Source organism: Lepus europaeus, chromosome 14 (assembly GCF_033115175.1).
Source record: "Lepus europaeus isolate LE1 chromosome 14, mLepTim1.pri, whole genome shotgun sequence".
In the NCBI taxonomy this organism is placed as follows: Eukaryota; Metazoa; Chordata; class Mammalia; order Lagomorpha; family Leporidae; genus Lepus; species Lepus europaeus.
Genome location: NC_084840.1, coordinates 70,478,740 through 70,505,888, shown reverse-complemented (window position 1 = coordinate 70,505,888; position 27,149 = coordinate 70,478,740). Strand labels below are relative to the sequence as shown.

Here is a 27,149-nt window from a genome sequence, read left to right as displayed (position 1 = left end):
CATTGGTTCACTCTCCAATTGGCCGCAATGGCTGGAGCTGTGCTGGAGCTTCTTCTGGGTGTCCCACGCAGGTGCAGGGGCCCAAGCCCTTGGGACATCTTCTACTGCTTTCCCAGGCCATAGCAGAGAGCTGGATGGAAAGTGGAACAGCCAGGTCTCGAACCGGCACCCATACGGGATGCCGGCACTTCAGGCCAGGGCTTTTTTTTTTTTTTTTTTTTTTTACAGGCAGAGTTAGACAGTGAGAGAGAGAAACAGAGAAAAAGGTCTTCCTTTTCCATTGGTTCACCCCCCAAATGGCCGCTACGGCTGGTGCTGCACCAGTCCGAAGCCAGGAGCCAGGTGCTTCTCCTGGTCTCCCATGCGGGTGCAGGGCCCAAGCACTTGGTCCATCCTCCACTGCCTTCCCGGGCCACAGCGGAGAGCTGGACTGGAAGAGGAGCAACTGGGACTAGATAGAACCTGGCACCCATGCGGGATGCCGGCGCGGAGGATTAACCAAGTGAGCCATGGCGCCAGCCCCTAGGCCAGGGCATTAACCCACTGTGCCACAGCACCTGGCCCCAAAATAGTTTTAAGGTTGCCAGGGTACTATTACTATTAAAAATGCATGCTCTGGGAAGAAAAAATATAAGAATTAAAAGATTAGTAACAGAGGTAGATAGTTGTGCCTTAATCCTGGAATGTACTGTCACTGCAATGAAGCTTTAAATATGGATCTAACCCTCAAGGTCAGGAAGGTCAGAAAAGGTCATTGGATTATTCTTGATAAGCAGAACAAATGTTTATTGAGTACTAATATTTGTTGGTGTCATGTGACAAATGGTAACTAATAGGCATTTAAAATACAGATGGATACTTTAGCTGTGTTGTGTTATTAAGAAAAACTAAAGAGAAAGGAGCTTTTTAGCTGGGATACTGATAATTCCAGATTCTGTTTGGAAAGGGAAATTTATTACACAGGCTTTACGTTTTTACGAGTCATGAGTATGTGTGAATCATTCAACAACAGAGTAGACGAGGCCATCCACTGTGGTTTTATTGAAGGAATGGGAACTTTCTTCTCAAAGCCAATGTCTAAAGCAGTCAAAACTGAAGGTTTGGGGCTAGCACTGTGGCGTAGCGGGTAAAGCCACCAACTGCAGTAGCGACATCCCATATGGGTGCCAGTTCCAATCTTGGCTGCTCTACTTCCAAGCCAGCTCTCTGCTATGGCCTGGGAAAGCAGTAGAAGATGTCCCAAGGCCTTGGGCCCCTGCACCTGCGTGGGAAACCCAGAAATTCCTGGCTCCTGGCTTCGGATCAGCGCAGCTCCAGCTGTTGTGACCAACTGGGGAGTGAACCAGTGGATGGAAGTCTCTCTCTGTGTAACTTTGACTTTCAAATAAGTAAATAAATCTTTTTTAAAAAAAAGCTGAATGATTACTATTATATGATTACTTTGAAGAGAGCATTTCTGTAGGAGCTAAACTTATACTACCGCTTCCTTAGAGTGACCAGTTTCTTTTTTTTTCCTTTTTTTTTTTTTTTTTTTTTTTTTGACAGGCAAAGTGGACAGTGAGAGAGAGAGAGAGAGAGAGAGAAAGGTCTTCCTTTGCCGTTGGTTCACCCTCCAATGGCTGCTGTGGACGGCGCACCGCGCTGATCCGAAGCCAAGAGCCAGGTGCTTCTGGACTCCCATGTGGGTGCAGGGCCCAAGGACTTGGGCCATCCTCCACTGCCTTCCCGGGCCACAGCAGAGAGCTGGACTGGAAGAGGAGCAACTAGGACAGACTCCGGCGCCCTGACCGGGACTAGAACCCGGTGTGCCGGCGCCGCAGGCAGAGAATTAGCCTATTGAGCTGCAGTGCCGGCCAAAGTGACCAGTTTCTATCAGAGGCAGTAAATGCGAGGGAGGGCTAGAAGTTGGAAGGGCCAAAGAAGGTTCATGGGGGAGGAAGTCTTTTATTTGGATAGACAAGCTGAGTAAAGAAAATGTTAGGTTAAATCTGACACTCTTCACCAGGGTTGACAAATTAGCTTTAAGAAGTCCCTGAGCCTTCAGTAATTGTGCATCATGTTTTGCGTTTACATATATATTGTTATTTTTTTCGAAATAATATCTTTAATGAGCTTCCTAAAGGGGCTATATGGCCCGAAGAAGATTACACACCATTATTCCTAAGAATTACACCATTAATCCCTAGGTCTAAAGTTAGGCCCTCCTCTGCTATTAAAATATCTCAACATAAAGCCTCAATCTCCTCCCCTTACTCTTTGCTCCTTTTATTTCCAAGAACACATCTCTGATTGAAAGACAAGATATAGCAATTAGGAGAAAGTTGGCCTGAAATTTGTCTCTGGTCATTTCTATAGGCATGTTCTAAAGCCTTTAATTAGTGAGTCTTCTTTTGTACTATTTGAATTACCATAGCATCGGTCTACAGCAGTACCAAATGGTAGGACATTCTAACAAAGCAATGAAAAGCAGTGATTTTCTGCTAAAGGAATCACGTTTTTGCTGTCCATGATCCTTTGTAAACCTCAGGTGAGAGAGATCAACATGAAGGAACATCCCCCAAAACACTGTTCCTAGATGATTCTTAGAAAGAAAGCAATTCCTGGTACTTTGTTTAACTGGCAAGTATCTAAAAGGTGGCTTAGATTTTTTTTCCTCTGAATGCTGTAAATTTTTAATTTTAATGTTTTAAGCTCAGTTACGTTCTACCACCAGAAAGCAGAGGCAGATATTTTATATGGGTGTAAATTTCCTTGGAAACTAACCATTGAAATGTCTATGAGAATTAATTAGAAAAATGATTAGTCAATTTTCAATTTCCAAACACCTGTGTGCACAGTCTTCTTCACACTTATGTTCCTGTATTACCTTGGGGCATTCTATTATGCAATTAAACAAATTTGTATAATTTATCAAAATAAGCTTGATCATACTTATATTCTTTTTTTTCCTACAGAGAGACTGCCACAGAGTTAGCTGGAAGTCTACCAAGGTAAGCAAGCTGGCTTTGTCTGTTCTATACCTGATTTCTGATACTCACAGAAAGCAGCAGAAAGGTCTCTTTGAGAGATCGTCTCATTTTCTTTTCCTCACATCGGATTTTAAGGCCTCCTATGCCATTATGTATATGCCCAAAATTATTGGGAGTCATGTAGAAGTGGTGTAACCAACACATAATGAGGTTACTTAGCAAAATCATTTCATTCCTTTGAAATCCTTTTGTATATTTGGAGATGTGTATCGGAGCTATATTTGCCACAGAAATCACAAAAAGACTGCTTCTTGTAATATATGCATGGAAACTGGTAAACTAAAGATATATTGAACTGGTCTTTTTCCTCAGAGTCTCCACTATTGTTATTGTGTTCAGAGATTTATGGATGTAGGAAAGAATCTTGAATTTCTCCTAAGAAACTTAATTAACATCAAAGTTTTGATGATAATTATACATTTTAATTCTTAGTGTCATTTAAATAAATAGTAGTATCATGAAAAGGAATCAATCTATAATTGATCTATGTATTTATATACTTTTATATTTTATGTGAATAAGATAAATAACAGGATTCAGGTTCTAGACAACTAGGCATCAAGAATGGTTACCACTATTTAATGGAACGAAGAGAGGAAAAGAGGATGGAAGAGAAGAAGAGGTAGCCATGCTTTCAATGTGTTTATTGGTCCATGCATATCCAGAATCTAACCTTACACTTAGAATTGTGCCTTTGCTTTGAGGGTGCTCAGTAACCATTTAGAAATGAATAATTATGTCTTAGGGTGTTACCCAAGAACTGTTGGAAATTAAAATCAAGAGAATCTCAAGAACAGGAAAAAGAGGGAACAGAATGTGATCATGCACAGTGCTAGGGAATGGAGGAAAGTACAGATCGTCACCATCTGTTACAGAAGGAAAGCACATTTGGTTGCTTTTTTTATGTAAAGAAAATCTTTGCTTATAGGATCATGATTAATATTGCCAAAAAACTGTTTACTGTGATCCAAATATTTAAATTGCTGTATGTCTTCATTCTTTGGACAATGTCCCAATGAAATATTTCAACCATGTGCCCTTTACAGGGTTAAACCCTCACATACGTTCTGGTTTATGTATCCCTGCTGGATCTGTTTGTCATTGTGCTTTCACTCTGGAAAAAGTCCACCGTGAAGACCTGAGCATCCCATCATTTGCAGGGAGAGAGAGAGTTGTGTATCTGCCTCTGTTTGTGGTGAAGAAGTTAATCCTGAAATAATGGAATGAGGAATGACTTCCAAACTTTGATAGACCGAACAAGGAGCAGACCACCTCTATATTGTCAGAGGAGACCCACATCATGCTGCAATCATGCAGATGAAAATTACTCAGATGTCAGAGAAATTTGAGCGGCATCCTGAATTCTATTAAGTAGTGCCCCATTGTGCATACCAAGCAGCAACTCACATATTCCCCAGCAATGATCTGTTGTGGCTGCTTTATTACTCGAGGGAGACTTCGCTGTCTTCTTGAGTTTGATGGGTGGTATTTTGGTAATGAACCTACTTATTTTTTCTATGAATTTTTGTTGTTCTAATGTTGAAGCGTGTTGAAAAATAAACAACACGCCCAACAGTCATTCCAAGTGCAACTCACAGCCATTGCTGAGCATGGCAATCAGGGTGTGAGAAACAATGTCCGTTATTTCTCAGTTCTGCTTCCCTTGTAGCTTCAGGTATTCTTGTGGCTTTCTTAGGGTGCATTTTGGAACATGGTTATTGACAAGCATTTCCTTTCCTCACACTAATATCAAATAATGTACTTATGTGATAATGAATCCTTCTCTTGGAGTCCCGGGTATTTCTTTTGCTGTTTTTTTTTTTTTTTTTTTTTTTCTGGTCCGATCCTGTAGAATTCCATCAGTTGTTCAGCTTTCAACCTGTTTTTGGATTTCTTCAGCCTGTCACTGGGGAAGTGTAAATGAGCCCTGAAATACCTTGGTGCTATTTAGAACAAGGCACCTGTGGTCATTTTGTTTGTTGGCTGATGATTAGTGGAACATGACACTTTGAGTTTTTTATCCTTTTAGCCATAAAAATGTGCTTATTCTATGACATATTGGAGAATATGACAAAAAAAAAATCCCAGTTCAGGCGCAACTGCTGCCTAGTGATATGTGGCTAAGAAGGAAGACGGTGGCATTTTGTAACAGTTTTATGGTTTCGTTTTCATTGGCCTTGACTGTTGAAATTTTCCAAAAGGCCATTTACAACTGTTGCACAGGGGTGAAGTATTTCAAGTTTAATTGCCTTCTATGGCATTAATTTAAAGAAGCTGGTCACTGGTTGATAATATTCTGTGAAAATGTGCAAATCATGTAGCAGTGGATTGTGTCTTGGTAGTCGAAAATGCTTGAATTTGAAATGATATATGTGCGTATGGTGCTTGAACAAGCACCAGGTTTGTTTTTCATTACTAATGATAACCTAAACGTGTTTTTGAATTCTTGCCATTGCTGAAATTAAACTCTGGTAATCATATGTCACCAGAAAAAATTAGATTATATGAATAAAATGCACTAAGCATTGTAGTTATATTATAAATATTAAAAACTAATGATCTTGAGGGGATTTAAACAAATATTTAAACTGGCTCTTTGTACTAGTCAGGCTGTGTTCTTTTGTCTTGAAGTGTCCCTGAAATGGGATGAATGTGTATTTCCATTTCTTGAACTGTGAAAATAATCATTTTCAATCTTGTATATGACTCCTTGCTTTTTTTATTATTTTGCTTATAACAAAGGACAGTTAAGCAATCTGAGCAATTTTCTCCCCATTACTAGCATGTTTTTAAGATTTGTTTTTTATGGTGAAGGATGTTTAGTTTAGGTAGATGTATTTTAACTGAAACATGGTGAGACCCCTAGTCAAATGTAATGGAGTTAGTTAATTATTATAAGATTGTATTTTAATATAAATGTTGCCTATACAGAGATAAAACTTCATTTTAGATAGCAATAAAAAGTATAAACAAATGTGTATCAACAGTTAAAACCTCTAATCAGGCACTAGTAGCTGATGTTTGTGAAAAAGAGACAGAATTTTAATTTCTTGTGATGATAGCCCACTGGTATTCAGCCTAAACTAAACAGTTTGGAATAAAGGGATTTAATAGATTTTAGTAGAAGTATCTTAAGTACTGCCAAAGATATTCACAAGCTGGTTCTTAAAACACAACACTCGAACGTTGGGATGCTCTTTGAGAAACATGAAGTATCAGTAAATGAAGCTTAAAATAATTTACATAAATCAGATGGCATCTTGTACTCAATTTTATTGTAAACCAATTGAGGCAAGGGCCAAAGGTTAAAGTTTTGAAAGAAAAACTTAGGCTTTTCTCTTATAATACAATCTCTTAATCTTTCCTCTCCCTAGACCTCCTCTAAGGGAGTTAAGGCACGTGGTATTCAGCGTAAGCAACAGAATCCCTAATTCCCAGAACGCCAGTATACACCACAGGGTTATTATTTGGAGATTCTGTACCATGAAGATAGAATTCCTTGATTTGTGTGGCTATCAGAGATAAAAGTCCTTATACTGCAGTTTCATATATAGAATTTTGGTATTAAATTGTGGATCTTCATTAGCTGAAATTTTAACTAACCAGATTCCACTTAGCAGAAGGGCAAGATCGACCTTTCTAACTGACCGTATTTCATGCATCAGTCGTGGATGTGACTGGCCAGGTAGCAAAAAGGGGGAAAGGTGGAGGCGAAGAGAATTAAGATAAGCTCTGGCAGCTCAATTCACTGCTTGTGGCTCTAGAGGGGTTTAAAGTTACATCTTCAGTTCCCTGTAGAAGGCTTTGGTAGGTAACGGAACTGTGTATTTCTCATGGCCCTCAATACAAAATGCTGCCTTCTGAAAAACCTGTAGAAATTAGAAGATCAATATGTTGGTACCCTGAGGTCAACTTCTTACTAGGTAATCCAGAGCAGCTGGGTATCCCCAAGAAACAGCAATTTTCCCCAACTGCCCCTGCAGCCTGTGTCTCTGGTGCTTTTCAGTATCGGTAAGTAGTTGTTTATTCATTAATTCAACAAAAGTATGTTAACCACTGGGTATATGCCAAGAGTGGGGGTCACCTAGAAGGAACTAGATAGAAACCATCTCTTGTCTTAAGTAGTCTAACAAGGAAAGTAAAGATAATCCTAGGGCTGAGGGCAAGTGTTGAATGCCATAACAGTAGTAGAAAAACAATCTATGAATCTCAAGGGATTCCAGAAGTGAAATGGGCTGCTTCTGATAGGAGGCTAGCTTTCAGAGCAGGAGGGAGTGGAGGGGCCAGGTTTGTGCGTGTGGCCATAGATAGTTCATGGTACCCCAGATTTGCAATTCCCATAACTCTTTTCTCTCAGATTCACTCTCACAATGAAAACCAAGCTCACCAGCCTAAATCACCGGTCTCCATATTTTCAAGGCCCAATTTCCTACTTCCAGTATCAAACCATCACACTGCACCCTAACTCTGAGGGCACAACTATGGTGGGTAAGATGTATTCTATCTTTTCCTTCCCACCCTAACCTCTACCTCCTAACATTCATGATGCATCTCCCACTTGTAGTCTTTGAATTCTTCCCTGCACCAACCTGCCTCTAAAAGTAGTGCCCTTTATTGTTTTTCTTGGGTTGGATCTATTTAAAAGGCACTGTACTCACATCAGACTGGAAAATGCAGATTGATTTTGTAGTTCTAGTTCAAGAGACTGAAGGATTCTCAGGGTTAATATACTGCCACTATGGTTCAAATGTGTCCTCCAAAGTTTATGAATTGGAAACTTAATCCCCAATGCAACTACTGGGGGGTGGGGCCTCCTGGGAAGCCATGAGGGCTCTGCTTTCATGAAAAGATTAACACGGCTATAAATAGGGCTTGTGGGAAGGAATTCGCTGTCTTTTTCACTCTTCAGCCAGGTGAGGACTTGATGTTTGTCCTCCCTCACCATTCTACCTTCCCCCATGTAAGGATATGATGAAAGGGCCTACACTAGATGTCAGTGCCTTGATCTTGAGCTTCTCCGGCCACCAAAACTGTAAGTAAGAAACAAATTTATGACAAAATGTGCTAAGTCAAGTGCCCTGGTATGTCCTCTGCCATAGTCAGCATGCTGGGAAGATGCCCTTCATGTTCACAATGTGGCTGCAGCAGCTCTAACCATCACAAGGAGACATGACTGCATCCAATGTCTTATAGTGTGTCTCTATTTTAGGGAGGAATTCTTGCCCATTCCTAAACCCTTAGGGAAGGGAAATTGGGATTCTAGTATTTTTATCTGTTATAGTGGTAGGCAAATTCAGCCAGTAGGGAGGAAGGTAGGTGTTAGAGTAGAGGAGAAATGACTGGTCAATACTCAAAAAATCGTGTCCACCAATGATAGTTGGTGCTCTTGTTCCTTTACTTTCTCCATTCTAACCCTTTCGTGCCATTGAACTGATCTGGTCAAAGTCAGCAGCAGCTTCCAACCAGCTAAATGCAATGGCCATTTATCTGTTATCTTATTTGGCCTCTTGGCTGCATTCATCATAGAGACAGCTTCCTCCAGGAAGTGCTGTCTCGTTTTCAGGGACACCAAGCACCTCTCTTTGTGGCCATTCTTTCTCAATCTTTCTTTCTCTTCCTCCCTTGCTGGATTGACTTCCATAAGCTAAGGTACCTCAGAGATTTCCGTGGACGTTGCTCTATTCATCTATGGGGAGGATGTAGAGATTTCATCCAGTCCCTCGGTGTTTTTTTTTTTTTTTTTTTTTTTTTTTTTTTTTTTTTTGACAGGCAGAGTGGATAGTGAGAGGAGAGAGACAGAGAGAAAGGTCTTCCTTTTCCGTTGGTTCACCCCCCAATGGCCGCTGTGGCCGGCGCACTGCGGCCAGCGCCTGCTCTGATCTGAAGCCAGGAGCCAGGTACTTTTCATGGTCTCCCATGCGGGTGCAGGGCCCAAGCACTTGGGCCATCCTCCACTGCCTTCCTGGGCCACAGCAGAGAGATGGCCTGGAAGACGGGCAAACAGGACAGATTCTGGCGCCGCGACCGGGACTAGAACCCGGTGTGCTGGTGCCGCAGGCAGAGGATTAGCCTAGTGAGCCGCGGCGCTGGCTAGTCCCTCGGTTTTAAAATTCATCTTTGGACAAGTAGTTTCCATTTTATATCTCCAGCCCAAATGTCTCCCTCAGAATTCCAGTCTGAATATCCAGCTGCCAATTTGGTGTCTCTACTTGAACACAGAATCTTAATATTGGCATAGTCAAAAAAAGTACGCTTGAGTCCTACCTCCACCTGCTTTGCCACCATGAACCCAGCTACATTTTCTTTTTTCCCACACTAAGCAAGCATGAGTCAGCAAAGCCTGGTGGCTCAACCTCCAAAATTTATCTTTAATTTGACCACTCTTTCTGTCTGTTTCAAAATCTCCATACATTCCCACCTTTAGTATTAGAATGGTCCTAGAACCAGTCTGTCCATTTCCTCTTCTACAGTTTGTCCCCTATAGATCAACCTAAGTGACTTTGAAAGGTCATCAATCAAACCATGTTGTTTTTTGCTTAAAACTATGCTGCAATTTCCTATTGCTGAGAATAAATCAAAACAGTGTACATTGGTTTCCAAGGGCAGCTTAAGTCTGCCTCTACAACCACACTGCTTCCTGCTTCCCCTCTAATTTCCTCTTGTTTCTGGCACACTGGCTTTTCTTTCCTCTTCCTCAGATAGCCCTCCTTTGGGCTATTCTAAGTAGCTCCCTCTTACAGCACATTTACTGTCCTTTCACCATATAGTATTGTCTTCACAGCACTTGTCATTACACGTTCATTTCTTTGTCCATTTGTTTATGATCTTTTCTGTTCTGTATTCTGGCATAGTGTCTCCTTTGCCTATCTGATTTATTCCTCAATTTGCAAAACCCAGAACAGGGCTGGTATTCAACACAAATTTGTTGAATGACTGGGAGTGCCCATTTGAGAGATAAGGAAATTGAGGTCTGGACTACCAGTCTCATTTCTGTTTTCTCCTAGGAAGTCCCCTGTCATCTCCCTGCTCATCTTCCCTGCTACACTACACCTCATTCTTGTAGACCAGGGTTGGCAAGCTGCAGTCTGTAGACCAAAGCCAGAGCCTGGCCTACATTGCAAATAAATATTTATTGGAATATAACCATACCCATCTGTTGCATATTATCTATGCCTACCTAGTTTGGCACAAAAGCATCAGAACTAAGTAGTTGTGGCAGAGACAAAGCCCAAGAAGCCAAAAATATTTAGTATTTACTAATAGAGGCATCTTTGTTGCATGCCTCCCTGACCTGAGGAGTTTAATGCTCCTTCTGTTAGGTTCCCATAACCTTAATGCTTACTCTTATCCTAGCATTTGTATCACTTGATAATGCAATTTATTGCAGGACTTTTATACCTTCTCCACTAAGTAGAAAGCACATCAAGATCCCATTGTTATTCATCATTTATCCCCAGTGCTTAGCAGTGTCTGGAACATAGTAGGTACTGAATAAATATTTGCACAAGTGTTTGTCTGCGTGAATAGATGTTTGAATGAATTTATAAATGTTTGAGTTGAGAAGGGACAGAGAGAGGAGAGAGTTGAGGGACCCATCTGCCAAGGAGCAGTGCTAGACCAGATATGTGATTTCTGCTTTTGTCACCCTTTCCACTCTGATTTATAGTCTTTGGCACTCAGAAAAATTCATTTAATTGGCTAGAAAGTTATTAACCTAAACTCGACTGTTACCAAACTGTACAAAGCCACTGCCGTGAATATATGTTAGCATAGAGGCTAAGGTATCAGACTCTGAGCTCAGATATGCTGGAATCCTGTGTCTGCCATTTGTTAATCATGTGTACATGAACAAGTTAAATATATCTATTTGTTTTCATTTATAAATTTGAAAAATTATACTCATAGTGTTGCTGTGAAGAAATAATTCATGAAAAGTATTAGCTCAATGTCTGGTGCACAGCAATCAATCAATACCTAGTAGTTGTTATTATGATTCATTCAAAGATAGTTTGATACTAGTGATTTTTGCCAACACTTAGGTAGTGTCCATAGGTGAGAGGACATAACATTCTTTGTTGTAAGAAGTGGCCAGCCTAGTGAAGTGGATCAGTGTATAAACTCTGGAGCCAAACTCCAGCCTGTATTCAAATCCCAACTCAACTACTAACTAGTTATGTGACCTTGTGTAGTTTCTTCACCACCCTGCGTCTCACTTTCTTCATCTGTAAAAGGGGTTAATAATAGGCCCCATTGTTCTGAGAAATAAGTGAAATGATACACGTAGACTGCTTACAACTGTTTACTTTGTTGTTTTATTATAGGGAAATTAAAATTGCATGTTAGTTGAAATTTGAAGTGGAGAATGAGGGAGTAGCAAGCCGTTGGGCATATAAGCCTATAATTCAGATTTTAATTATTCAGTGCCCAGATCTTTCCCTTACTGAGAATGATTATTGATCATTTGAAACAAAAACCCCAAGCGTTACATACATAATTCCCCTGACCTTGCTATAACACATGAAAATAATGATCATCCAAAGAAAGGTGATCCCCAACTTACAATGGTAAAACTTAAGATGTGGATTGATGGTGCAGAAGAAATATGTATGCAGTAGAAACCATACTTCACATTCTGAATTTTGATCTTGTGTTGAGCTACCACTGTGCAGTACAATCCTGTCCAGCGATGCTGAGTGTTGGCAGTGAGCACACCTCCCATTCAGTCCCATGACCACACGTGGGAACAGTGTACTGTGCTGAAAGCTAGGATGTTTGGTAGGTGAGGTAGAGTCAATGCATCTTAGACTTACGATATTTCCAATCTGTGATGATAACTCCATCGTAAGTTGAGGAGCATTTGTGTATGCAAATACTGCCCATCCATCATGGCCAGCTCTGTCAGGAACATGATTTTCATTAATTCTCCAAATTGCCTAAATCAAAAAATTTCATTCTTTATAGCTGTGTATAAGAGTCCACAGTGACTAAATTAAATTACACTTGTTTTGTGATATAGCGTTCTGATGTGTAACAGACCATCAGAGGAAGGATCTTTACAAGGAAAACTTTATAATATTGTTAAAAGTGTGTGTGACCTATTTAGACCGCTCAGATTCTTCTTGTTGTAGACGGCATAATTAAATTTTAAATGGAACATGATAAAGAAATTATACTGGTGATCTCCAGAGATTTTGATACCCTATTTGGCTCTTTATAAGAGTATAGCAAAGACATACTTTAAAATTTAATAAAGGCCTGCCCTAATTTTTTCCTCTTAGATTTTCCTTATCTGCTTCATAATTCAAGGCTATATTCCAAGATCCATAAATGCTACCTGAAATAAATGATCAAAATAAAAATTCTTAAAAGCACATTTATCCCAATTTGAGATTTCTATTATTTGCGCATGAGAGCTTTCGTGTAGCAGTTGGACTCCTTTAAGATAAAACCTGCCATTTCCTGAATTTGTCACCGTAGAGAATTGGGGCTTTATTCATTCTGTTTGTGGAAGCATTCATATCGTCAGAGTTTACAGAGCAAAGGGATAGAAAATGGTTTCAGTGTAAGATATAATTTTACAATTAGGATTCCTTATTTGCTATGTAAAAATGGTACTTCTTGAGAGGAGTAAAGGGAAAACACACACACACACACACGCATACATACACATGGAGCCTTCTGGAAGAAGAGCAAATGAGAAATAGAATTCCTGGCTTGAGCATCCCAAGAGCCACTGGGGTAAATAATATTGTTTGATAACCTTTTGTTATTCATTTTCTTTTGTATTTAAAGGGACACAACCAAGATAAAATCCCATGTTTAATGTAATTTCCTTATACTTACTTAATAACATCCTGTAGTATAATCCATCCTTGTGCTAGGTGAAAAGCCTTACTTTCTCCCCTGAAGGGTTTCAGATTTTGCTGTCCACCGAGCTGTGACAACAGAATGGGCGGGAAAATTTCTCTTCCCCTTTGGGGTTGCTTTGTGTTTTTATGCCTTCTTAAACATTTGCTTCCATTGATGTTTAGAATTGCCAAGTTACCAAGAGCATATAAATTAGTAAAATTTATTCTAATTTAGACTTAGACCATTTTAAACCTTGTAAGGGTTTCTTTTCAGGTTAGGTTTTGTCGATGGTTCTATTATGTATTGTCCTTTTCTTTCTTTCTGGCAAATATACAGATTTCCTTTTGGGCCCAAACCACTCAAGCATCCTGTGTTGTTTCATTTTTCAAATAAGCAGCATTAAACTCACCAAACACTATATAAACCAAGCTGAGGCAGTGACACAAGACAACCCTGAAAATCAATTCACCATTTATCTGACTGTTTATCCTTTACCCTCTATTTGTCGTGTTTTGTGGAGTGTACCTTTAAGGAGTAATACCTACCTATATAAAGCTTTCTTTAAAAAAAAAAAAGATTTATTTATTTTATTTGAAAGAGAGAGTGAGAGGCAGAGAGAGAGGGAACTTCCATCCACTAGCTCACTCCCCAAATGGCCACAAGGGCCAGGGCTAAGCCAGGCTAAAACCAGGAGCCAGGAGCTTCTTCTGGGTCTCCCATGTGGGTGCAGGAGCCCAAGGACTTAGACTGTCTTCCCTGTTTTCCCAGGCACATTATTAGACAGCTGGATCAGAAGTGGAGCAGCCAGGAATCACACCGGTGCCCATATGGGATGCCAGCACTGCAGGCAGCAGCTTAACCTACTATACTCACAGCACGCCATTCCCTACGTAGAGCATTCTAAAGAGAAACCATAATTGGGGACAGAATTGTTCAAGAAATAGGTAGAAATTCTACTTTACTGGCACAATCTATCCCTTGATCTTCCATCTGCCCTAGGCTTGTAGAACTCAGGCTAGCATCTACAATAGCAACACCTGGTAGCTTCTTATCCACTATAGAGCAGCAAAGCCCCCTCTCCACAATAAAGGAAAATCATGCCTAAATTGGGTTTTCAATGAAATGGGTTTTTATTTATGTCTGCCATTTAAAAAAAAACAAATTAATAACAAAAGTGTGTAGGGATATAAATCATGGAACACTGAAATGAGTATATTGGAATTAGCCATAGTAGTCTGTTAAATCAGTATTACCAGTTTCATCACTGAGCACTCATAAGAGCAAGGAAATATATGAGGTCCTACAGAGGATACAAGATAAAATGATCCTAGCCTTTAAACACTAAAAGAGTCCACCAAAAACACCAAATTCATAGAAACAGAGAGTACAAGGGTATCCCAGGGACCAACGTGTGGGAGCAGCCAACCATAGGGAGATAGATGTTGGTCAAAAGACACAGTTTGACAGCCATTGCTGTGGTGTAGCTGGTAAACTGCCGCCTGGGTTCCGCTTGGAGTCCTGGTTGCTTCACTTCCCATCCAGCTCTCTGCTATGGCCTGTGAAAGCAGTAGAAGATGGCCCATGTCAGCTCCAGCCATTGCAGCCAATTGGGGAGTGAACCAGCAGATGGAAGACCTCTCTCTCCTCTCTCTATGTAACTTTGACTTTCAAATAAATATATAAATCTTAAAAAAGAGAGAGAGTTTCAGTTGGACAGGGGGAAAAGCATCAGGTCTTTTGTACAACATGCTGACTATAGTTAATGACAATGTATTTTATACTTGAATATTTCTTTGTATTAGTCTTATTTTTTTCTTCTCTGAAAAGCAGAGTGACAAAGAAGCAACAGAAAAAGAGAGATATCTTCCTTCCACTGGTTTACCCCGCAAATGCCCACAGTAGTCACAGGCAGGAGCCAAGAACTCCATCCAGGTCTTCCACACAAGTGGCAGGAACCCAGCACTTGAGTGATCCCTGCTGCCTCCAAGAGCCTTAGCAGGAAGCTAGATCAGAAGTGGAGGCTGGGCCAGCACTGCGGCTCACTTGGCTAGTCCTCAGCCTTTGGCGCCAGCACCCCTGGTTCTAGTCCCAGTCAGGGCACCGGATTCTGCCCTGGTTGCTCCTCTTCCAGTCCAGCTTTCTGCTGTGGCCAGGGAAGACAGTGGAGGATGGCCCAGGTGCTTGGGCCCTGTGCCCACGTGGGAGACCAGAAGGAAACACCTGGTTCCTGGCTTCGGCCATTTGGGGGGTGAACCAACAGAAAAAGGAAGACCTTTCTCTCTGTGTGTGTGTGTCTCTCTCTCTCTCTGTCTAACTCTGCCTGTCAAAAAAAAAAAAAAAAGAAGAAGAAGAAGCGGAGGTTGGACTCCATTCCAGACACTGTGATATGGAGTGCAAGTGTCCTAAACAGCAGTTTAACCAGTTGTGCCACAGTCCTATCCTCTGGGATACTTCTGAGTAGATCTCAGACATTCTCATCACAAAAAGTATATATGAGGTGATGGACATGTTAATTAACTTGATTTCAACATTCCACAGCATATCTGCATGTGCGTGTTTATCAAAACAACCTGTTTTACACTGTAAATATATACAGTTTTGTGGTATCAGTTTAAAAAGAAAAATCAATTAAATATAATTAATATATACACATAAAATATTTGATAAATATAAATATTGCAATATAATATAAATGTTATAAATATATAGTATAGATTATAAACATAAATAAATATACATATAAATAAACCAACACATTCCCTTTTTCTTAAGATTTATTTATTTGTTTGAAAGTAAAAACTACACAGAGAGAGGAGAGACAAAGAGAGAGAGAGGTCTTCCATCCGCTGGTTCAGTCCCCAGATGGCCGCAGTGCCGGAGCTGGGCCAATCCAAAGCCAGGAGCTTCTTCCAGTTCTCCCACAAAGGTGCAGGGGCCCAAGGACTTGGGCCATCCTATACTGCTTTCCCAGGCCACAGCAGAGAGCTGGATCAGAAGTGGAGCAGTGAGGACTCGAACCAGTGCCCATATGGGATCCCAGCACTGCAGGCAGCAGCTTTACCTGCTACACCACAGCATCAGCCCCCAATATATTCTAAAAGTAGAAAATTGAATTATATAGTAGGAGAAAGCACATTCTTCCTTACCATAAAATCTGTCACATAAGAAAAAAATATTGTATTAATTACATTAAGCACCATTTAAATTAACCTGATATATAGGTGCTGGGGAGAAAGAGCATTTTTATGTGGCTGTTAGAAAAACATCACACTGGATTATATCTACTGGGAAAAGAAAAGACAGTTGCAAAACAAAGAGCAAGGTAGTGTCCTGATATGGAGGTTCAGCCAGCTGGTTTCACCCATATGGTTTGTTGAAATAATTAAAAATGAGCTTAGAAAAGCAGGTAGATGCCAGATTGCAAAGCTTTAGGATGATCGAAGAGTTTTGCTTTGGCTTTCTCTGTTTGGTTTTCAGTAGGCCGTGGGTGCTATTGGAGCCTGATAAAGTTGTGCTTCAAAGGGTGTGTGGGCAGGGTTAACCTGGCGGTGTCCTGCACCGTGCATCATGATGGAAACAGCCACCAGCCTGCAAACTCTCTTAGGACTGGAACCAAATCCATTCTGCTCATCTGTCTGTTCTGAGCATTATCAAAGTGACTACAACACACAGTAGGTACTCACATAAGTGTCACTGAACTAATTAGTAAATGGTTCTGGTGAGGGTAATGGAGGCAGGAACTATGCCATTGTAGAAACAAAAAAAATCAATCATTGATTACAGAAAATATCAGGAAAAACAAATCAGTACTTAATGGCAGCTTTGGGATCCGCAAGGAGGGAAGGCCTATACTTCTGAGGATGGAGAGTCCCTACCTGTACTTCCGGGGAAGAAAAGTCCTTGTCAAGGTCCCCGCGGGTGCCAAAAGGTCAACCAATGAGGATCAGACCTGCCTCGACCTTTAACCCCCACACCCTGTATCTATAAAAGGAGCCCTCCCAATTTCTGACGCGCAACTTCCCAGGACCCCACTCTGTTGCTCTGTTGGGACCAATGAACCTCGCCTGGGAGCGGAATCCCAATAAAAGCTTGTGAATTAATTGATTTGTCTGCCTGGGAAGATTTGTTACATGCCAGACACCTTGCACTTAAACTCAGGCTATGGAGGAGGCAGCAGTCCACATGCACTCAAGCTTCCAATTTGGGAGAGGAACTGACAGAACCAAGGAAATCAGGGGGAAGAGCTGGGTGAGAATATGAGTTGTTCAGTACTGAGTCTGAGATGAGGGCTTGAGGATGGAGGTTGAGGGTGAGCTCTGAGCAGAGGTTGGAGTCCTGAGCTTTCACTAATAAAGCACCTTGGGTGCTGTTCAGACACAGGGTAGGCTGGAGCAACTTTCTACATACCACTGGGTTTTGCAGCTGTCTTTTCACAGCATAGTGACATTTCTTGTCACATTAGGCAAGAAGCAAATTCAGTAAAGGGTCCTTCAGGACAAATGATGTTGATGTAAAAATAAATATAATGTTCACATGGCTTCTAATTCATTCTGGAAGTTTCTCAAGAGAAAAAGGAAGAAAGAGCTTCTCTGGAGTGACTTCTTTACATGCCTAGCTTCTCTTTTGATTGTCCACCCCAAGTGCCATCCTTCCCCTGACATTCACTATGGAAATTTGCTGCATGACACCAGCCCAGGAGATAGGTTTGCACCAGAAAATGCGTACGCTGCTTGTTCTAGTTTGGCCTTTCGCATCTTGGCCTGGTACTTCTTGGCTTATTTCATCATGTCTAGGGTTTCATCTTTTCTGGGTTCTTGCCTGAAGCTCTCGCAGTTGACAGTCCTCAGTTGAGAAAGTCCTGTCCAAGTTCAACTTTCATGATGCAAGAGTTTCTCTTTGATACTGGAGTGAATTGAAATCCAAGTCTGATGAGACATTTTAGCTATTCATTTCATCATGTAGCTCTAGTATTGCCTCAATTTTGTAAATTAGTATTTCTTAGAAAAGAGCAGAGGTTAGTTAGTTAAGGGGTGCTTTGGGAAAACTTGAGTTATAACAGGTAAGAGAAATTAGGTTACAAAGGGGCAACCTGGTGAGTATTATGGCATATAATTTCAGGGATTGTTTAGCCATACAGATTTTAAATATTTTTGTTAATATCTGTTCAATGCATGTGAGGTTAAAAAAATGTGCTCCTGTTTCTAGCAATAGTAAGCAACAATTTCCTTTGTACTTTGAAAATGAAATGCTGCAAAAGGAACTAAACCCTGGAAAGGAAGATTGAAGCTGAATAATTGTCAGGAATTTTCATAATTTGGCTTTGCAGAGATTTCTTTTTGTGTTTTGTATATATTTTTTACAGATTCATTTTATTTATTTGAAAGGTAGAGAGAGAAATAGAGAAAGGAAGAGATTTTTTTTATCTTCTGGTGTATTCCCCTAAAGGACACAAGAGCTAGGTTTGGGCTAGGCAGGCCAAAGCCAGGAACCATAAATTCCATCCAGGTCTTCCCTATAGGTGGTGGAGGTCAAAGCACCTGGGCCATCTTCCAGTTGTTTCCCAGGTGCATTAGAAGGGAGTTGGGTTGGAAGTAGAATAGCCAGAACTCAAAGCAGTGCTCATATGGGATGCCAGCATTGCAAGTGGTGGCTTAATCAGCTGCAGCGGATTAACAACACTGATCCCTGCAGAGGTTTCTTAAACTCTTCACTCTTCTCCTCTTCTGCACTTTCATTGGACTCCCTTCCTTCTCTGTGATCCGTGTGCCTTGTGGTTCACTTCTGGTGAGGTCAAAAGAAGCGATAAGACCTTCAGGGGGAAAGGGGGAAAAAGCAATGGTTACTGTCTGTGGAGCAATAAGTATATTTTAACCTCAGAGTTGTCCCAGAAGAAATCACAAAGTAATCTGCATAAAAATTGTACATATATTCTAGTGTGAGGAGACTGTTCTCTCTGGGGTATACTGCCTGCCTGTTATTTTTGTATCTAGAATTATAGAACCTTAGAACCACATGGAACTTGTCTTGCTTTCTCCTTGTTGTATAGATGAATAGAGTGATAATCCCAAAATCTAAAGCAAGTCTTCATGACCACACTATTTGGACTTGCTGGAAAAGCATATTTCCTTGGATTTGGTGGAATACAGTTATCATTGCAGGTCCTCTTCTTTGGGTAATAGAGGCAGAAATCTACTTAACCACCTTCTGTAATGTTTTCCCACCACTTCTTTGGAAACTTCTATCCCACTGCCCACCTGCCTCTGGGAACAAGAATTTCACTTGCAGCCTTTTCCCCCATAGCCTTTTCCTTCTCATAGCTGACCAAAAGCAAAGTGCTGCAACCAGTGTTGATGTTAGTTAACTATATCATCGGGTGGAGCAGTGCTTCATAAAGTTTGGGGTGTGAGTAAGTCACCTGATAATTTTCTTTAAAACCATATTCTGTTTCAGACCTGAAATGCTGCATTTCTAGTATGCTATTACAGGTTTCTTATGATTGTTGTCCTCAAACCATCTTACAGTGGCAAAGGACTATAACAGAATGCCAGACACATCTTGTGTGAAAAAGGTACCCATCACTTTCCAAGTCCCACATCCATACCTTTAGCATTATAATACTTCTGCTTGTCATTCTACCTTATATCAGGTTGGCTTCTTTCTATTTACTTTTTTCTTACCTTTTATTTATATAAATGGAACAAATATCATTTATTTCCTATATATAGTTTTAAGAGCATAATGAGACTTCCCACCCTACCCCTACCTTACCCCCACTATCCCTACTCCTTTTCTTATTTTCTTTTAATTTTTACAATGACATACTTTTGATTTTCTTTATAATCACAGGCTTCTATTTACTTTTTGAGAAGATGCTATAAGCATTTTGGAAACTGCCACTGTGGGAATAATTTCTTTACAAACTCTGAGTTACTATAAAACCACTGTAGGAAGCTGTGGATGGAGAAGAACTTGATAAAGGCAAATTATGTTATTGAGCCAGTATGAATTTAGGGTACAAGATCAATCGAGATTTGGCTTTCAGTTCTGAGTTTATGATCAGGAGCTATAATTGAAGGAGAGACAAGAAGCTTTTATATCAGAAAGCTTTTATTTTACAAATGTGAAATATTACATGTGTGTCAAGGAATTGAGTTCTCAAATGTTCTCATGCTATATCAGGGACTGTGACAGTATTTATAACATATATGCATATATAATGTATGTATACATATACACATACATATGTACATATACTGAGAGAGAAAATGCCTGTGAATTGACTGTGGTTTTGAAATTGATTCCCAGAAACTGATATGTATTGACTGCACAGATGTTAAAATTTTCTTTGTTTTGTTTATTCCATATGAAACTGAAAAGTGTTATAGAAGCAATATTATTTCTCTACTTTTACCTCCATTTCCATTCATCTTATCCCCTCTACTAAACTAAACTAAACTGAGGTGTCTTGGATATAGCAATCTAATTTGGAATGACTCAAGAGACAGAGATATAGGTAATGCTGAATATTCAGAATTCAATAACAAAAAATAATCACTTTAGTGAAAAGCCAGCTGTTCTTTGTTTTCTAATGGGCATGTGATGTTGATGAAAAATAGCATTCAAGTAAAGTTTACCAAGTAGAATTGGCTTGATTCAGAGTATTATACTATTTTGCAGAATAGGAAATGTTATTTAGTTTTAACAAAAAGCTGAACAGTACAGTCAGTCCAAAGACCCAAATACCAAAGGATTATCTTTAAATTTAGAGAATGGAAAATGCTAGTGCATTATATTTAAGGCATTGCACGATAATTCTTTCATCGAGTATTCCTGTGTTTTCTATGTCCTTCAGATTTCATTTGAATGGATGCTTTATGGATTTCTGTGATGCTTGGGGATATGTTAAAATGCCACTGCAAACATACCAGGCAACTTAAGTTTAGATGAAGTCTCGATTTGAATTATTTTAGGACTCTGCTGTTTGAATTACTTGGGAAAAACTAGAAATTGCACAACAATCCAGAGATCCTTTTCTGTGTCTCCCCTGTGAGTTTGTAGGTTCAATGAATTTCCACAAAGAAGACCCTGAGACAAGAATCCAAATCCAAGGATGTGAGACAGGAAGGGAGGAAAGCCAGGAAATCACGTGCATGAATGCATTACTGCCTGGGCAACTGAGAATCAGGCCCAGCAGGGACCCTGTGAAATGCCATCCCACCAAGGGGCAAAACAGTGATGGCATTTATCCATCAGGTCCTGTCTGTCACTGTCCCCCGGCCCTGTCACTGCAGAAGTGACCCAGAGATAAAGAAGCAGGGATCCATGAACTTCCCAGGGAAGAACTTTCAGGCAAAGCTCACAGCAGGCAGAGGGCATAGAAGCAGCAAACTGGGCATTGACAGTATCTACCTGCACCTGTTATGGTGCCTGGTACCTGGCAGATGCTTGGTGTTTATTCAAGGAATGGAGAAAGGAAAGGAGGATGGAAGGGAAATGAATGATTCAAACAGAATTAGAAAAGCCAGCCTTGGCAACATGTCAGCCAGTAACAAAGACAGATCAAAGACTAAAGGTAGTTTTTTTGTTGTTGTTGTTTGTTTGTTTTTACCTTTTGACAGGCAGAGTGGACAGTGAGAGAGAGAGACAGAGAGAAAGGTCTTCCTTTGCCGTTGGTTCACCCTCCAATGGCCGCCGCGGCTGGCGCGCTGCGGCCAGCGCACCGCGCTGATCCGAAGGCAGGAGCCAGTTGCTTCTCCTGGTCTCCCATGGGGTGCAGGACCCAACCACTTGGGCCATCCTCCACTGCACTCCTGGAAGAGGGGCAAGCGGGACAGAATCCGGTGCCCCGACCGGGACTAGAACCCGGTGTGCTGTTGCTGCAAGGCGGAGGATTAGCCTGTTGAGCCACGGCGCCGGCCATAAAGGTAGTTTTTTAAAATGGCATCGCACTTCTGATTTCAATCCCCAAGTTAAAAATCTAAATTTTATGTTTACCATATTTATTATGTGTGAGGACATGGGGAAAGAAAGGGTAGGCATGAAAGAACAGGAAACTCTGTGGTTCAGTGACCTCAACTCTACAGGATGCCACTTAGGGAACTTAAACTTTTGACCTCCATGGTTATATTACATTCACTTATTTTTGAAAAATATTAATAGTATGTTTATTTCTAATTATTCAGGATATGTGAGTTCCTAATGTTCCAGGCTGTTAATAGTTATCAGTGAATCTTTGAAGATCTTCCAGACTAATTCTCAGACCATTGAACAAGGGAGCTGATTTGCTACTTGGTCATGTGAGACAGAATCAGATGGACGGGGAGTACGGATTTGAGGTGAGAACAGACAATGTCAACCATGCAGACAAAAATGGAAAAATCTCTTAAGTTTCCTGGTGTTTTCATATATCAAGGTGTTCAGTATAAAATAAGTGACTTTGCTTACATTCCACTAATATATTTAAACGTGCAGCACAAAATTCAGTAAATCACACTGATTTTTTTTTAATGTGGTACAAAACATAGAAATATCTAGATAAAGCATGTGATTGCTTTGTGTTTTTCTGATAGTTCTCATTATGTAGATAGTTATGTAATCTGAGAGTGTTGTCTATTCAGCCTAGCATCTGAATGTATTTATATGTATAATATCTGTGTGTGTGACAGGGGGTAGGAGTAAGGACAGAAAGGGTTGTAGAGAGGAAGTTGCTCCAAAAATATGTATGGTTTGGTTTATTTGCTAATTTTGAGCATCTGTAACTTTTGTAGCAATCATAATTGCTACGTGATTCAGTGAATTATCCTCTAGCTCTATGCAAAGCCTCCAAAGGCCATTTTGTATTGAAAATCCCTTTCTGATTATGGCGACTTTGTAACTTCTCACCAGGGAGCTCTTTGGTCCTCTTTGCTGCTCCTGAGTGATGTTGCTCTGGACAAAGCACCACCATAGGGGAAGGCAGCACAAAGCATGCAGATTCTGAAAGTGTCTGGAAAGGGTTAATCAGTTAGAAATACTCAATCCTTGCCAGAAACAGGAACAGAAGAAGCCTGGCAGCGATTACTTGCTATTTTTCCTGGAGGAGTAGAGAAACTGGTACAGAAGACACGAGGGCCACCATGGACCCAGACCTCTAAATGTTTTCCCACCCCCAGGGCCTGGATGCTGCCTGCCTCTGTAGGCCTGGCATGACCCTGGAACCGGGTGTCAGGCCAGCTCCAGAGGAGGGTAGGGATTCAAGCCATAAACACTAGCTTTCCTCTCGCAGGATGCCTCTCTCTTCTTGACAATTTCCTCATACTGATTTATTGATTTAATTTTTGGTTGGCGATGGTGGTAGTTATAAAGGAAATTTACCCCAGGAAAAGAGGATATTTTGGGAATTCATTAATGCTAACACACTGCATTTGGATCCTAGACCCACATTCCATCTGCCCAACTATAGAAAACAACTAAGAGATACCCAGCAGGCAACAACTACTTGTCTCCTATTTGCTCAGTTGGGATGGTAGGAATGAAAAGGATAGGAGTGTCATTTTCCTTGTTAACTGTGAATCCTAGAAACCGAAGTCAATGACTTTCATTAACACAGTGTTTCTCATCATCTTTGGATTTTGTCAATGTGTTTTTCTTTTTCATTTTGATTTAGATCTCAGGGAGGGAAAATTGTCTTAAGTATGCTTCTTTTCTACTCTTGACTTGAATTTCTGTTTTGTATAACAAATTATCCCAAGATCTAACTAGCTAAAGTATGAAGCAGTTGTTATTTTGGTGTCTCTGTGTCAGGAAATGTCATGGTCTAGCTGAGGACTCGTGCTTCAAGATCTTTCAAAGACTTGGAGTCCAGATTTTGGCTGGGGCTGCAGTCCCATCTGAAAACTTGGCGGTGGAAGGACCCACTTTCTAGCCCACTTGTATGAAGAATGCAGTTCCTTGTGGGCTCGGACTGAGCCCTTAGTTTCTAAATGTATTGATACAATTATACTTCCTTGCCCTGTGGGTCTCTCTGTAAAGAAGATGACTTCTACTGTAGTGAACAAGAGAGGCAAAACCATAGGACTAGCAATATGGAAATCCCAATTTTTTACAACCTATTCCCGTGACATTCCATCACTGTTATTGTATTCTCATTAGTATAAAAGAATCATGAGATCCAGTCCATAATCAAAGCAGGAAACATACAAGAGCCCAAATAACAGGAGGAAGGGGTCAATGGGGGCTATGTTCGACGCTGTTTATACAAGTATGGTTCCAAATCATAATGTGATAAAGTTATTTTTCTACAATAAATGCTGTTTTCTAGGAGGAATTCTCAATTATATGTGGTGATGTAGATTAATACCATGAGGGTAAAGAAGAAATCAAAGGTGCAATAACATGTGAAAATTAAATCAACTGTTTCTTTAAACTTATCTCATTATGGTTGAGAAGGAACTAGAGTTCTTGTCAAAGGTTGGCCCAGGGTAGACCCACACATGTCACTTTCAAATGGCTACTGGTAAGGGGCAGAACGCCTCAAGGATTGAGCTCTGAAAGAAGGGCATGTGGAGCTTGGGCCTGGACAAGATGGGAGAAGGAGAAATTCAAATTTATACTTCTTATCATCAAATCATAATAGAAAATGAGCATGTAACCCATCTAGTACTGGATTAGGAAGGATCAGGATGTTATAGAAGGAGTCCTGGGCAAAACACTGTAAAAGACCTAGTTGTATCTCTTATGCAAGACTGATCGTTTCTGGGTTGACTCTGTAACTTGCCTGTTGGAGGGTGGGCTAGCCATGCCTAACAAGGAAGTGGTCTACACTCACTCAACCCATATTTACTATGCAACGAAACAGTCTATAGTAGGCACATATTTAATTGGAAGTCAAGAGTCTTCTAGTATTGGATCTATGTAGGTGTAGGACTTTGAGCCTTATAATTCCTTTTGAGTCACTATTGGGTTTAGGTAACTTAGAGATTCCATCCTTACCCTACCAACAAAAGATTACAGAAGTTGCTAATGTGTAGCTAAATCCAGTAGACACTTCACTGTGTGAATTACTTAGAATTTTCACAATGTTTGATTTACCACTGACTGCTTCTTTGTTCTGTGTTGAACTCTACTTCCTTTGACTATAGATATATTTTTCTGGTCAAAAGCAGATTTTATGGGTAAATTATTTTGCATGAGAATGACAGAGGATCTGCACTAGCTCTATAGTAATCACTTGCATTAAGGATTAGGTGAATAGATGTCCCCCTCAAAGGAAACATTGGTCCAAGAAGTAATAGGGAAGCCAGAGTGAAGTAGATTTCAAAGTGAATTGTAATTAAATAAATCCCAAAAATTCTTTCAAGAAGCTCAACTTCAAGGGGGACAAGAGGGAGGTGGTAGTAACTGGTGGGAAGTATTGGACATTGAGTTAGGATGTGTGTTAAAGATAGGAGAGGCTAAATCATGTTTAAATGTATGGAAGGAATCAGGAGAAAGAGGGGGATGGGGTAAAGTGCCAAGGAGGCAAGAAAGCATGGGATCCAGAGCATAGTTGGGATTAGCCTCAGAGGAGAGCCAGTGCTTCCATGCGAATAGGGTAGAAGGAGGAAAGGCATGTGTGGATGCAGATCAATTTTGCGGCACCAGGAAGCATCAGGGATTCTCCTAAACATACAACCTAAGAATCAGCTGGAGCGGTAGGCAATAGCCCAGAAGCACAGGATGCTGCTAATGAGCCTAGCATGGGAGCGGAAAGAACAACGGCTGACAGCTTCTCCCCTCCCCCTGGCCTTGGCACTTGCTCTCTTGCAGCCAGGTGAGCAGTTGTGTGCAGCAGTACAGACCAGAGATGAAGAGGAGGATGAGAGAATGAAAGTCATCCTGGAGATGGAAAGAGAGCCAGGAGAGCTCACTAGCTGGGAAGGGCTTCACCGAGAAACCTTGGGCCTTGGAGGATGGTCAGGCCTTGGCATGGGCCTTGGAGGGTGGTCAGTACTTTGGTATTCTGGGGAGGAAAGAGAGCAGGTAACCTGCCCTAAGAACCTGCTCTCCTCTGTACACTGACAGTGTCACTGTCCCCCCTCCGCCTTTTGTCAGACATGAAGCAGGCCTAGCTTGCCGTCTTTCAGCTGCATGCCTGGGAGCCAGACTCTGCACTGAAGCCTGTGTGGTTTCCAGTTTATGCCATGCTGCATCTCTAGGACTGTGAGCAAGCTGAGAAATACCTGGGCTTAAGTGGGTTGGCCAGAATAGTTTTGACATTGGCAAAATCCATGCATGGCCAACTAGATATAGTGTTGGGAAGCTTAGGAATGTCTCTGGGGACTAAGTGAGAGTATCCAGCCCTCCAGGAGCACCTCCCTGTGTGGATCTACATGCCCAACTGTAGTGTCAGAATTTGGCATTAGACCCCACAGCCCCGTCGGTACCACACTCGTAATGTCCTGGAGAAGGTGACAGAGAGAACCCGTCAGCAGCGTCAGCAGCTGTTCCAGGATCAACGCCGAGGGAAGGTGGCAGTTAATGATGCTGACAAATGTCTGACTGGGGTAGTGCAGTGTGTTAATGTGCATTCTCAAACAATATGTTTCCATATTCCACTTTTCTCTCCTGCTGCTTTGATTGAGAAAACCATAGCGACTGAAAGTGCAAGATTTATACAGATAGTGTAGTGGGGAATTGGGGTGTAGGCAGGGGAGCCCCCTTGGGGAGAAATTTACCTTTTAAAACTAGAGGGGAACAGGTGCTCTGGAACTGGCGTGTAACTGCAAGAAGGTGGGGATGGCATTCCTGAAGGGAAAGGTTACTCAGATTAACAACCCTCCGCTGAAAATGATGGCAGCCTGGCTCTGCCATTAAAACAGGTGGCTGTCATTATGGCCGCTTGCTCATAATGGGAAGATAATACAGGCAGGGAGAGATTGATACAGGCCCCAGAAAGATGAAACTGCATGTAAAGGAGGAACCAAGGCATGCAGAGGCCCAATTCGGGGAATTTCTCTCCCCACAGGAGTGCACGTGGTACTCATTAATGGTGTAGAATTGGTGTCGCTATATCCAGAGGGTTAAATTACCTACAGAGCTTTCATTTGTTCAGGTTTATTCAAGTATCCTTTGGGAAAGATTTTTTTTCTCACTTTGGATTTTTCCTTCCGTTTAAGGGAGTCATAAGTATAAAAATGTACTGTATACAACAACATGCACCCCTCTTCTCCCTATAGATAACTTCCGTGTTCAGTAGATCCTGGGCAATCAAGAGGTCAGTTCAATTAATGATGAGGTTATAGGGGGCTTCAC

General features: G+C 41.0%; 1 protein-coding gene across 8 annotated transcripts in view; it reads left to right on the top strand.

Moving 5' to 3' along the window:
- CELF2 (CUGBP Elav-like family member 2) overlaps positions 1–27,149 on the top strand; it is a 599,463-nt gene that overhangs the window by 138,362 nt on the left and 433,952 nt on the right. For 7 of the 8 annotated variants that reach the window (XM_062210930.1, XM_062210931.1, XM_062210933.1 and 4 more), the window contains exon 2: positions 2,955–2,990. In XM_062210930.1, coding sequence (XP_062066914.1) covers positions 2,955–2,990 — 36 coding nt within the window. Of the gene's footprint in view, positions 1–2,954; positions 2,991–22,087; positions 22,214–27,149 lie in introns of those variants that run through there. The other variant, XM_062210929.1, reaches the window with a different exon arrangement.